The sequence below is a fragment of the Crotalus tigris genome, unplaced genomic scaffold, assembly GCF_016545835.1.
Source record: "Crotalus tigris isolate CLP2741 ecotype Arizona unplaced genomic scaffold, ASM1654583v1 scf7180000021533.416912, whole genome shotgun sequence".
NCBI classification, from domain to species: domain Eukaryota; kingdom Metazoa; phylum Chordata; class Lepidosauria; order Squamata; family Viperidae; genus Crotalus; species Crotalus tigris.
In genome coordinates, this window is record NW_024098554.1 from 49,980 (window position 1) to 64,523 (window position 14,544).

Below are 14,544 nucleotides of genomic sequence, written 5' to 3' on the forward strand. Positions count from 1 at the left end.
ATTCCCAGACAGGAGACCATCTTTCCCAACAGCTGAGACAGCTGGACCAGTGGAACTACCTTCTCCCTCCGGATCCTGTGAACAAGTGCCCTGATACTGTTCTTGCGCTCCTGGGGGAGGTAAACTGTGCAAAGATTTGAGTCTATTGTTGCTCCTAGGTGGAGGATTCGAGTGGAGGGAGTTGTGTGACTCTTCTTGAAATTTATGGAGAATCCGTGCTTCTGGAGAGTATTGATTGTGAGTTGTAGGTCCAATTGGGTGGAACGGAGTGAACTGGATTGGATTATATTGTCCAGATAACATTGTACGCGCACCGGCATCAATCTGAGGTGGGCTGCTGCCAATACTTTTGTGAATACCCGAGGACCCAAAGAAAGGCCGAAGGGTAGAGCCCTGTACTGATAATGCTGGTGCACGTTAACAAAACCGGAGGAATTTGCGGTGTGGGAGGATGGGAATGTGGAGGTACGCCTCTGTTAGATCTATGGAGGAGAGGAAATCCCCTTTCCTGATGCTGGCCAGAATGGATTTGAGGGACTGCATCTTGAACCTCCTGTAGTTTAGGAAGTAATTTAGTCCCTTTAAATCCAATATGGCCCTCCATCCTCCCGAGGCCTTGGGAACCACGAACAGAATGGAGTAAAACCCTGTTCCTCTCTGTTCCCGAGGAACTGGTTCTATGGCCTGTATTTCTAGCAGATGGGATATGGCCATGGATACCAACTCAGCCTTGCTTGTGTTTCTCGATATGGGACACTGTATGAAATGATCTGGAGCAGGGGTAGGCAACCCAAAACACTCAAAGAGCCACTTGGACCCGTTTCCCACCATAAACAAAACACCGGGAGCCGCAAAACCCTTTTGATATCTAAAATGAAGATAACACTGTATATATCCTTTTTTACCTTTATTATAGGTGTGTGTGTGTGTGTGTGTGTGTGTGTATTACATACACACACACACACACATATATATATATATTACATACACACACAGGTAAAAAAATGATATATGCAGTGTTATCTTCATTTTAGATGTCAAAAGGGTCTCTCTCTCTCTGTCTCTCTCCCTCCCTCCCTCTCTATTCGCCCTTGGTCTGCCACTCCTCTTCCCCCCCCCCTCTCTCTCTCTCTATCTCTTTCTCCCCCCCCTCCTATCTGCTGCTCACCTGGCAAGCTTCAAGCTGTTGTCCAACAGGGGTAAGCAACCTCGTCTCTTTTATGACTCATGGACTTCAACTCCCAGAATTCCTGAGTCAGCCTAGCTGGGCTAGCTAGCTCTCTCCTGCCCTTCCTGCAGAGACGCAGCAAAGGGAGGAGCTCCGCCCAGGAAGCTTTTCAGCTCCTCGGAGAACACTGTGAGTGCACTCTCTTTTACACACACACACACACACACACACACACACAAAAAAAAAACACAAACACACACACACAGAGAGAGAGAGAGAGAGAGAGAGAGAGAGAGAGAGAAGCGCAATTGCCTCTCTCTGTCTCTGTCTCTCTCTGCAAAGGCAGAGGAGGCTGGGAGCCACAGGGGAAGGCTCAAAGAGCCGCATGCGGCTCCGGAGCCGCAGGTTGCCAACCTGTGATCTGGAGGAATGGATAGAAATTCTAGGGCGAGACTGTATCTTATGGTCTCCCTTACCCAAGAGTCACTGGTGGTGGCCTCCCAAATGTCGCTGAACAGTGCTAAGCAACTGCCTATAGGAGGATCCGCCTTGGCGTCACTTGGACTTCCTGTAAGGTTGGCCCCCCAGCCCCTCGGAAGGGACGTTTGGACTGGAATTGACCCTTGGTTCCAGGATTTTGGTGGTCCTGCTGTCGATCCTTCTGGGGAAAAAGGATCGAGAACCTCTGGTCCATTCCCAGGACTGCCCGGCCCGAAAGCATTGCCTCCACTCCCAGGAACCTCTGGCACGAAAGGACTGCCTGCGGAATTCCTGCTGGGGCCTTTTATCCGACCTCTTAGAGGGGTGCACAAGAATTTTGCACTTGTCCTTCCCCTCTATAAGGTATGGTTCTAGAATAGGACCGAACAGCTTTGTACCACTGTGTCGAGAGGCGCCACTTGGATTTTAAGTCTGCCTCCATGTTTCAACCACAGCAGCTTGCGGGATGAGACAGTGGCCGCAATGGATCTGGCGGAGTACCTGGCAGAGTGAAGAGATGCATCTGCCATATATTCCAACGCCGCAACTAATTTTCCTAACATCTGGTGTATACGCACCTGGTCAGGAGGGATGAGGGCCTATAGTTCGCGAAGCCATATAATGGACGCCCTTGCGAAAAAGGACAAAGACGTTGCTGCCCTGATCGCCCATGCCGAGGCCTGGTGAGCCCTGCGGAGAGAAAACTCAAACTTCTTGTCCTCCGCCTTTAGAGCTTCAGCCATATCTCCCGGAATTGTTGATGTGGAGAACAACTAAGTGAGAGGAGTATCTACAGTAGGCACCTCTAGAAGGGAAGCAAATGAAGAGGAAACATTAAAGAGTTTCTTTTCCGTGCTATTGGGAGAAGGCAAAGTGGCCAATGAGGACCACTGTTTTTCCACAGTGGTATGGAAGACACTTAGGCAAGGGATTTGTTTCTCCTCCACTACTTGCTCTGCAAACAAGGGATAAGACTCTTGTGCGGTGGAGGTAGATGGTTTGGGCTCCTGTTCAGTAGCCAATTTGGCCATGATACAGGCCTTCATAAGCAATGATTTGAACAGGGAAGGATCAAAGAGGCCCGATGCGGGGGCTGGATCTGGCACCGCCTCCTCATCCTCTGACATAGGCATGCCTGCCATTTCCAGATCCACGGACTACTCCTCACCTAACTGAGAGGATGTCTCAGAATTGCCAGAACCAGTTAACTGGCCACGCCCTGTGTAAGGTGAAGGTATGAGCGGAGGTGGTGGTACCTGCGGAATCCTTTGCCCCATGGAGGAGGCCATGAATTGCCCAAACACATGGTGCATGAATGTCTGGAACTGCTCTGACCATGTCTTGTTGGTCTGTAGAACAAACTCCAGCCGCAGAAGAAGTGTATGTGGCTTCTGCTTGTTGTATGATGGAAGAGGAAGAAGGAGGGGGACCAACCTGTTCAGTTTCCCCCTGAGGAGACCATGCCCTAGGGGCATCATGAGAAGGCACGAATTGAGGCTTGAATGGGGATTCTTTCAGTGAGACGGGGGAAACCACTTCAGCCTCATTGGACATGAGCCTTTGAACTCTGGAGAACTCCCTCTCCAGCGCCTGATGTCTCCTCGAGGCCTCTCGCTCAGCTGCTTTGGAGGGCTCCTTGGTGGATATGTTCTTTGTCTTGGCCTTTTTCTTTCCCACGCGTCCAAATCAGAAGATCTGCGCATTTTTTGTGCGGGGGGAACGTCAGAGCCCTGCGATGCCTGAGGAGTTGCACTTTCTGCCATCGCACACTGGATATTCTGGGTAGGAGATGTCCAGGAATGGGGGAAAACAACACGCACATCAGGTTATCAGAGAGGGAGGTTCCCACGCTCTGATGAACTGTGATGGCAAACAGCCAGACAGTTCACTAGAACTGCCTGTCTAGGCCCTGCTGGCACAGTGCCGCGAGCTAATAGGAACAGGTGGATTCTAAAATAAAACCCCTTCAGAGGACAATACAAAGAAAAAGACTTTGTGAAGTATATGTGTGATCAGATAGTGAAATCCAAAATGGCGGCTGCACCCCCTTCCTCAGCTATTTCCTCTGATCAGCAGAGAAATGTGCAAGGAGAGGTTGAGTAATCCCCCATGAAAACCTGGCACAGGCTAAATTTTGGTGGGATCAGGCCCTATCATACCGCTATGGCATGTGAGGGCCCTCAAAATGGCGACCATGCCTGTTGATACAATTCAAAATGGCGACCTGAGGCCTCATCGCCCAAAATGGCGACGCACCAATAACAACTCCAGCGATCTATTTAGGTCGTTCGGCCCAAAAAGGGAACAGAGGGAGCTTAAATTAGTAAGGGCTATCTTCCCCTTCAATTTATAAATGTCAGACAACTTGCATTTAGTAGCACAGCCTCCACTGCAATCCGGATCGTCGTGCACCGGCAGAGACCTCGTGACCACAAGATCAGTGAAACAAAGCTGCCCAGCTGAGCTGCGCTCCCGCAAATCCCCGAGCACCAAATAAAACCGCCGATTTCAGCACTAAACAGCTGCTCCTTACTAATTTCCTTGACGATCTGGCCCGGCTGACAAACGTCCCAGAGAGAGCCTTAAAGGCCCCTTTAGGACATAAAAGGCACCTAAACTGCCTTTGGATCCTTAAAGTAAATTAAAGCTGACAATTTGCAAGAGCTAATATCTAAATCCTAAATTTCAAATTACCTCCAACAATTCTAAATAATTTTCTTTTAACTAGCCTAACTGAGGAGCCAAACAAAGTTGCGTCCTACTGAGCTGAGACTAAGTCAAAAACTGGAAAAGGCACCGCCCAAGGGAGGCATGGCTAAAGTTCTGACTTAGTCTCAACTGAGCAGGAAGGCTGGGATTACCCACCGGTGGATGCTACATTCAACATGCTGGAGAGCATTTAGTGTTACAGAGTTAGCTACTCTCTTTTCCATGGTAGTCTCTGACCACTTGAAAACCTTGGGGCTCACAATCGGAGCACACAATTATCTTTTCAAGAAATACCGAGTTCTTGGAAAGTTCTTGATTTCACTCTCCATTCACTTAAAATTTTAAGACTGACCCATTTATAGGATTGACAATGACACATTTTTTAATCCCTATCAGAAAGAAATTGGAGCACAATTTTTGCACACATATTAGGAGGTAAGACCCATTTTGCTCATTGTTGGAAAGAAGAACAGGTAGTCATTTGAAATGCAATTGACAGCATTAGGAGATATTTTCTTTCTCTTACGAATTTTGTAAGTTGAATGGACTCTGAGAGGCTTTGACTATTGCCTCATATCCAGAAAAATAATTACACCCAGTGCTTTTTTTGTAAAAAAAAAAAAAAGGTGCTGAACTCACTTATGTGATACAACCCACCTTGCCTACCCTACAAGGTTCCATCCGGTGTCGGAACTCCATTCTGGGCGTTCTGTGACAAAAAAAGCCCTGATTACACCCATTCTACACATTCCCCATTCTTCCACAATTAGATAATAACCAAAATATAGTTTTTGTGAGTTTCTCATGTAATTGTGTAGAAAAGCAATGCATCCTGCTTGTCTGTAGAAAAATCACATCCAAGGAAAATGTCATTTTTCAAAACTTCACAAACCAGAGTCACTCTGTGAGGGAGATGAGTGGTTTCTAAATTTGATATATAAATAAAATAAACGAAAACATTCAGAATGGTAATCTTATCATGTGAATATGAATGGGAAAGCCATCATAGTAGTTCCTTGTGTAGGTCTGGGCTTGCAATAATTAAGGAAATAAGCTAAGATTCCTTCCCTTTTGTTCACACAGTGTGAAATTTTTAGCAATTTAAGGGGGTGACCAGGGAGAAGACATCAGGAATTCTTCATATATTCCTGACACACCATGAAGCCAGAAAAGCTATCACATTAGTGCTTCATACAAGGGCTAATAAATAAGCAGCATCCACTTGTCTTGCAATAAATCTGTGTGACATTTCAAGACTTCCATTTTTTATTTTTTTAAAACAGAGGATGGATATGTCAAACACCTATTCATTGGTATAACAATATATAACTCATCATAAAAACGAGCTGATATTCAGAGAGAAAACAGTGAAAATCCTACAAACTGGCCTTTAAAGCCTTTACAACACTTATGGCTGAATCTATGCATCCATCTAAATTGGAATGAACAAATCCATCACCTCCACAGATGAGAAAAGGTTTTGTGTGAAGAGTAATTTGTCCTGGACTTCCAGGGAAAGCTTCTGTAACCTGTAATAGAATACATACAAGAATAAGCTGTAATGGAATACATAACAAGAATTATACTCCCTAAAGTTCACATAAGTGGTATTTCAAGGAAATATATTAAATGGAAGTAATAACTTCAGCTTTAAAAAATAACAAATATCTCATGTTTCATGTTTTGCCACACGTTGTCAGTAGGCCAAGAACAGCAAGTAGATTATCTTGGCTAATTAAAATAAAACTAAATTTGTCAGATCTGGCTAATATAGTAAAGTATTAATAAAGAACTTTAGTTATAAAGTAAAGCAAGGTTTATTGTTGTAAATGTAGATTATAACAATATGCATAGTGAGCCTAAGAATTATAGGCCGATATCATTATTAAATGTAGATTACAAGATTTTTACAAAAATTTTGGCAAATAGATTAATGCAGGTTATGAAGGATTTGATTCACAGTGATCAATCAGGATTCATAACAGGGCGATACATGAAATATAATGTTAGACAAATTATTAACTTAATTGAGTATTTGGATAAGAACAACCAGATTCCTGTGGCTTTTATATTTTTGGATGCTGAAAAAGCCTTTGATCAATTAGATTGGCAATTCTTATTCTCACTGGTAGAGAAAATGAATTTTGGGGATAATTTTTTACATGTACTTAAAGCTATATATCAGCAACAATCTGCTCAAATTGTTGTTAATGGGGGATTGACTGAGACTTTTAATATTGAAAAAGGGACAAGACAAGGATGTCCATTATCTCCATTGTTATTTGTTTTAACATTGGAGATTTTGTTGATCCAGATTCGAGAATCAACGGTAATCAAGGGCATAAAGGTAAGAAAAAATGAGTATAAATTACGGGCTTTTGCGGATGATTTGGTTTTGATTTTGGAACAACCGATTAGAGCGGTTGATTGTCTATTAGAACTTATAACACAGTATGGAAAAGTTTCTGGTTTTAAAGTCAATAACCATACAACTAAGATATTATCTAAGAATATGTTAGCCAATGACAAGGAAAGTTTGGTTAAAGCCACAGGTTTTCAGATAGTGAAAAAGGTTAAATATCAGGGAGTATATTTAACTGCCTCAAATGGAAAATTGTATAAAAATAATTATGAATTACTATGGGCAAAAGTGCAAAAGGATTTAAATGACTGGAAAAAACTGCAATTGTCACTGTTGGGGAGAATTTCAACTGTAAAAATGAATGTTCTACCAAAGTTTCTTTTCTTGTTTCAGATGATACCTATTTTAAAAAAAGATGTAAATTTGGAGGAATGGCAGAAGGGTATCAATAAATTCATTTGGGCTGGGAAAAAACCAAGGGTTAAGTTTAAGATTTTGCAAGATGCCCGAGAAAGAGGAGGACTTAAAGCATCTAACTTGAAATTATACTATGATGCAGCCGCCTTAACTTGGATAAGTGATTGGCTTAATTTAATAAATAAGGATATTCTTGTTCTTGAAGGGTGGGATTTAATGTATGGTTGGCATGCATATTTAATTTTTAATAAGAAAGTGGACCGGGCTTTCAAATCACATATTTTGAGGAGTGCCTTACTTCGAGTTTGGAAAAAGTATTATTATAGGTTAAACTATAAAATACCTATCTGGGGGATTCCTAGACATGCAATTGAGGGGATTTCTAAGGGGATAAACTTTGATAAAATTTCGTATAAAGAATTATTAATTTGATCAAGTTTGGATTGGCATTTAAAATCTCTAGATGTATTAAGGCAAGAAAATATTCTACAGTCATGGTTTCAATATTTACAAATAGTGGACAGGTGGACTGTAGATAAGAAAGAAGGAATAACACTAGAAGATGGAAATCTGGTTATTCAGATTAAAGATCAGAGTCAGGCCCATATAAAAAGAATTTACAATGCTTTAATAGAATTAGACTCTGAAACAGAATTGGTTAAAGACTGTATGATTAAATGGGCTTAGAATATCCAAGATCTGATCCCATTGGACTTATGGGAGACAATTTGGATTAGAAATGTTAAATTTACACAAGCTCAAAATTTGAGGGAAAATTTTTATAAAATGTTTTACAGATGGCATTTAGATCCTAAAAAATTATCTTGTATGTATCCAAATTTACAACCCAAATGTTGGAGATGTGGTAATATGGATGCGACATATTTTCATGTTTGGTGGAATTGTAAAAAGGTAAAGGCTTTTTGGATTATGATTTGGTGGAACAATCAAAAGATTTTTAAAAGGAAGATAAAGTTCACCCCTCAATTATTCCTATTGGGTATCTTTGTGGATTTAAATGATAAAGAAACTACTTTAATGTTGAATTTATTAACTGCAGCAAGGTTATTAGTAGGCTCGTATTGGAAGAAGGACTCGTTGCCTACTTTAGAAGAATGGATATTTAAAGTTTCTAACTTTGCAGAAATGGCAAAAATTTCTGCTTATTTGAAGGATCATACACAAGAAAGATATATTATTGTATGGAGAAGATGGATAGATTATATTCAGAAAAAATATGGGACTATAAAGTTTCATTTATTTTATGAGTAAATTTTACAGTAACTGTTGTAGAGATTTGTTTATATGACTTAATTTAAGGGGAGTTAAAGGTTAAGTATGATGTTTTTTTTCTTTTTTCTTCCTTTTTTTAATTATTGTTAACTTTCTTATTAATAACCCTGTACTCTGCTCTGGGAAGCGAGGGGGGAAGGGTTGAGGGTGGGTGAATGGGTAATGATAATATAGTCATGGTAAATGCTTGGGCATTTCCCCTATGCTGCGTTCATGTGTTTGAGAGGGATGAGAGGGGAGGAAGGAATAGGGAGGAAATAGGATGGTTAGAGAAGGGGAGGGGAAGAGAGTAGGAGGGGAGGAGAGAAAGAGGAGGGAAGTAGGGAAGGTTTAGAGAGGGTGGACGCAGCCTGGGGGGAATGGGCAGGCGGTACCAATGGTTAGGAATTTATTTTAATTGAATTGTATTTTGTATGAATAAATGGAAAATAAAAACTTTTTAATAAAAAAAAACAATATGCATAGTATACAATAAAAGAAAACAACAATAAAAGAAAATATGTTAATAAAAAGAGATTATGTATAAAGAGATTAAAACAAGATAAAATCAGGGCTGTGATAAAGAACTTAAAAGAATAATTTTTGAGTTTAAGTGATGACAAAGCAAAAGCAGCAACCTATTATCAGTTGGAAATAAATCTGCAAGAAGATAATTCATCCATTCGAGGTCTAAGCCCTTGAATTAATTTACCATCAATAATTTGATCCTAATCTTATTCTAATTGAGGCAGGGACAAACATAGTGAATAATGTCCTCCACTTAACTAGACCGCAAGGCAACAGAATGCTTACAAAATCTCCTTTCACATAAGCCACAGGTGTGGCCTGAAGCAAAGGGCTGTAAAAGTCTTTCTCAGCTCTGCTGATATTAAGCAGTTACAGTGAGAGAATTCTATATGTTTTTATAGTGATGAAATCAACATGAAACTTTGGGTATCTGCATTGTAATAGCAACTTTATTAGCGTCCCTTTCAAAAAACCTATATTTAACATTTTCTTTGTCCCAAGAGTGGAGTTTCCCCAACAGGGTATAGAATACATTTGTAGGACAGGCAAGAAAAGTTCGGTTCATTGGTTCCTAGTTGTAGTAATGGAGGAAACAATATTTGGTGAATGTTTGCAAATTGGAGAATGGGCTTTCTTCACTTCCAGAATCCCACAAACTCTTGTGCCAGGAAAATACTGTGAATGCTTTAGGACTTCACTGGTCCCTTGGCTAGGCAAGCAGCAGAAGGCTTGGCTTGGCTACTGAAGCTCATTTATCCTTGGGAGGTGTGTTCTACATGCTCTAACCTTGGCAGGAAGTTTTGTAATGGCCTTCAGCTGTTTTTCTTGGAGAACTAGTAATGCAGAATAGGTTAACTGTCTGAGCACCAGTGCTACCATAACTTGACTAACTTGATTGAGTTAGGCATGACTGGTTCCATTTGGATTAAATTTGGAGGGGAGGTAAATTGTAATGATATGTGGGAATGACTTTGAGGGACCAGGTAAAGAAATACCGTTTAGGAAACAGTCAGATAAGAGGAAGCATAGCCCACAGTTGTATAGTGGGTAGAGCAAAAGGTACAAGATGGGGGAAACTCTCCCTAGGTTATTGGGCTGCAAAAGTGACAGTGCAAGAATTGTACTTTCAGATTTGCAAAATTGATATCAACCTTACCAGATAAATCAGGCAGAAAACACGACCAGATAAGCTAATTCTATTTTATTGTAAAGCTACTTTAACATAATCTTACCAGTCCTAAAGTACTATTCTCCTGTCATCACTTCTGCAGTCTGAAAACTTAGCAGTGTGTGAGGGGTCTTTTCTGAGCTCTTGCTCCACCCACTATGCGTGATGGCAAACCTTTTAGAGACCGAATGCCCCAAAACTGGCCCCGTCTCAGCTCTGTCTCCCATCCCCCACCCTGTCTGCCCACAAGGCCACTCACCGCCTCCATGGCCCGCCGATCGCCCAGGCAGCCCAGCAGCGCTATGGTAGCAATGCCCTTTGCCCGCGCCCCGCAGCATCAACTGTGCGTGATGGGGCGTGAGGGCAGGGTTTTGTCCACACTGCCTTGCTGCCATGTCCTTGGCTGCACTGCTCCACGTGGGCCACGCTTGGGGGCGACTCTCCTCCAGGAGGGCTGCTGGTGAGGGGAGGCTGGAGCAATGGCACGTGTGCCCACAGAGATGGCTCTGAGTGCTGCCTCTGGCACGTGTGGCATAGGTTCGCCACCACTGCACTATGCTGTTGTGGGCTATGCTCCCTCTTATCTGACCTGTCCCTAAGCAGCATCTCTTTACCTAGTCTCCCAAGTTCATTCCTACATACCTCTTTTTGGTGTTCTCACAATGTATTAACTCCCTCATTGATCCAAGGATTCTTGGTCTCTTACTTTGGTTTTGATGGAAATTAGAAAATCTTTCGTGATTAATTTTTCCTGAATGCACCTGCTGACTTCAGCCCTCTTCCAAATCACTTATGAAAAATATGTAGAGGGAAGGAGAGGGAAGTGAATGCTTTTTAGAAAAATATAGGACTGTGACAACAATTTTGCAAGCCCAGAAATCTATCTCTAGTTCTCCCTCCCCCATTTGCTATATATTCCTGCTGTGCAAACTTGTACAGTCAGCATTATTTAAGAAAGAAATTGGAGAGGGAGGAAGGAGAAGAAATAATAGGAAGGAACAGTGGCAGCAAAGAACATGTTGCAATGCACAAGAAGGGGAAGTACAGAGCCCAAACTCAAAGGACATACATCCTTTATTTTGTAACTCATGCTAAAGGAATGGTTTAAATAATGAGAAATAGCACTGCCTTATTCCAAGCAAAATAGACTTGACATGTTTCTTTCTTTGAATTAATTTTGTTGGGAAAGGAGGGGAGCAGATTCCTTTCAGCATCAGTTGGCCTGTTTATAGAAGGAAGAGTACAGTATAAATAAAAAAGGAACATAGACAGCCATTACTGCTGATGCAACTGGAAATAACTGTTTACATGTTTACAGATATAGAATTTGGGCTTTTAAGGAGGACAGATCCACAGATTAATGTCAGCAGGGCAAAAGTGTTGGTTATCTCTTATCAAAGGCATTGAAAGAATTCAAAGGAGTGATATACAAATAGTTTATCTCTCACTAGGCGGATGCTTACAAATAGTGGGAATGTTACAGAAATCTGTCCAGCAAAATGGATTGCAGCTGAAAGGGCAGGCAAACACCAACCCGGTAATCCTTTCTTTAACCTCAGCTTTCCTTATACACTACCACTCTATCCCTTTGCTGCTCAAGTGTAGCATAACAATCTCTTCTGCCCTTTTTGTGGATAAGCAAACATCACAAATACTCTATCAACCAAATGGGAACCATCTTAATTACAAATATTCAAGCCCAAAAGCAAAGCAATAGATTTACTTATCCAATCGTGAACTGATTTTCTTCTAATCTTTCCAACCCCATGCAGTTGTGTGTAGCCTATGTCTTTCACTTTTTCTAGGCTGCTTCCCACCATAGGTCTGTTGACTGACCCTTTTGTCTACTCACCATAGCTCTGTTGAATGATCCTTTTGTCTACCTACAACTTCTCTTGGTGTTCATTTCCTGTTACCTCTGGTCCTATTTAGACCAGCAGCCCCCAACCTTTATGGCTTGGTGGCCGAGCGGGGGGGGGGGAGAGGGGAACTGGTCCACAGAAGTGGCCGGCTGGCGCGCGCAAGTTGAGCTGTGTGCATGCATGTGCTGGCAAGCCACTTGTGTGGCCCAGTACCGAACAGGCCACAGCCTGGTAGTGGGCTACAGACCAGGGTTGGGGACCCCTGATTTAGACCATCAATGCCAAATTGTTGCTCAGTGCAGTCATTATGAGGCATCCATAGGGAAGCAGAAAAAATCCAGATAGTATCCGTGTGATCAAAGCCTGCCACAAAAAAGAGAGGGGGTTCAACCATGTGTCTGTAGATGCCATCTTGACTTTTTCACTCCACCCCTTTATAGGCATCCAAATTAAAGCATTGCAAAAAGATTCAATTATCAGACTTGTAGCCCACCTTTTCTCCAAGAGTTCAGATTAGTATACATAACACTACAGGTAGTCCTCAACCTATGACCATTTGTTCAGCAACTGTTTTTTTCTTTATACTATAAGGCATTGCTAAATTGCAATGTTTAAAGTTGTAGCTGCTCCAAAGATTATGTGCAGCAACATTGTAGCCTAGGTGCAATATACAAAAGATGTATAGGCTAGTTAACTTCAAGAGGAATTTTTTACTCAGCTGCATTAAAAACTAAGAATTTGAGGAAGCATACAGAACAGAAAAAAGAATGACTCAGAGTTGGAGGGGAGGCACTCTACCTGATTTCATCCAATTTTGTAAACAGTACAAAGACGAAAAAACTCAAATGGCCAACTTTCTGTTTGAAGACCTCAAGTGGGGCAGATGCTTACATATCCTGCCTCATGCATTACTTTTTATTCTGTAAAGTTTTCCTCTCTCTTTTCCAAGATCTCATTGACTCCATCCAACAACTTTTTTAGTCATTCCCTTTCTTATAACTCATTTCATCTTCCTCCATATAATATTTGTTTTGCAATGTCATTTTCTCTATACATCTAAACCAGAGTTCCCCAACCTTTCTGGTTTTGCGGACCAGTCCGGCGGGCGGGGGGGGAAGCAGCGGCACAGGAAGAGGATGGTTCCATGCACGTGGTGAGCAAACGCAAGCACAACTCCATTTGCGCAAGTGGTATACATGTGCACCCACCACTTGCACAAAATGAGCGTGCGCATGCACATGCTTGCCTACTGCTCATGCAAGTGAGGATGCCTGCATGTGCATGCTCACTAGCCACTTCTACTGCTTGGTTTCAAATGGCTCAAGGCCTGGAAGTGGGCCTCAGCCTGGGTGTTGGGGACCCCTGATCTAGTGTAAAACATCCTTGTTTTATACTAATCAATATCCATGCATTCAATCAATATCCATGCATCACCCATTCGTTCTTAGCTCAATGTGATGTAAATAAAATAAATGTAGTGTTGCTTTTTTCAACAACAAAAAGTATGTGTTTTCTTTATGGAAGCCATCATATTATGTCCCTCCCTACTTCATCTGCTTTTTTTCTATAATAAAACCCCCAAATCCTCCTTTTGTAGATCATTGTTCTGACATCTCTTCCCCAAACCTTTACATGCGTATTTAAACAATGCCTTGAAGCAGACCCAGTACTCCAGATGAGATCTAATCAATAAAGATTAATTCGGTATACTTAGTTCTTCTGACTTGGAAAACATGATTCTACTAATTGAAGGCTCCAATTACATTTTCTTTTGCAACCATAGCATGCTTTAATGTTCAGCTTGTGATAAAACTACAATTCTAAGTTCCTTCTTATATATACAATGATCAGGTTAGATATCCTCCATCCTATCCCTACTTCTCTTTTTGTGTATGTGTGCACACTTAAGTTCAGAACTCTGTGTTGAGAAGTTTAGCCCATCACTGGCAAAATAATGATATCTCATTTTATAAATAACTTGTCTTCCTAGTTCTTCTTTACTTCTGGAGGTTTTGTATGTTTGGATTTGGAAAAAAAAGACATAACTTGACATTTATAATTTCTATTAATATGAAGAAGGGCTGTCAATAACATTTGCTGCTACTGTGTATAAGTTGTCATTGACTTCTACGACATAAACATAACTATTCCTCTGAGTGTTACTGTTCATATAACTCTTCATTTCTTATCAGATTCTGGGAAGAGCTGGTAGCAGCTGCAAGAACCTGGGGCTTACTTTGTTGCTATGAGGAAAAATGATAACCTCTCCCTTTGGGATGACCTTAGCTCCTGGTGACTTCTTGTTCTCTTGGTAACAATTCATTAGTGATTTGCTAGAGTAATTGTCTTCTTTTAAGAAGGGTGACATCCCATTATTTCCTACAGATGTAAACTCCAGTCAAAGTAATAACCAGCTCCAATCCATTTAACCTCTTAAGATCAGCCAGGATTGGCTATGTGCTGACAAATCAGCTGGTTTGCTTAAAGGAAGAAATTTTCCATCTCAATAGTCAAAAGGTTTAGATGCTTCTCTTGCAACAGAAAAGGTCTGTCGGAGGGCCAAAGGATAAAAGCAAGG

The 14,544-nt window shown here is 41.6% G+C and overlaps 1 protein-coding gene across 3 annotated transcripts in view; it reads right to left on the bottom strand.

The window, feature by feature from the left end:
• Nucleotides 1–5,594: 5,594 nt before the first annotated feature.
• Nucleotides 5,595–14,544, bottom strand: part of RNLS (renalase, FAD dependent amine oxidase) — a 210,082-nt gene continuing 201,132 nt past the window's right edge. For all 3 annotated transcript variants that reach the window (XM_039318782.1, XM_039318783.1, XM_039318781.1), the window contains one exon: nt 5,595–5,886. In XM_039318782.1, the coding sequence (XP_039174716.1) occupies nt 5,734–5,886 (153 nt within the window). In that variant the 3' untranslated portion in view covers nt 5,595–5,733. The remainder of the gene's footprint in view (nt 5,887–14,544) is intronic.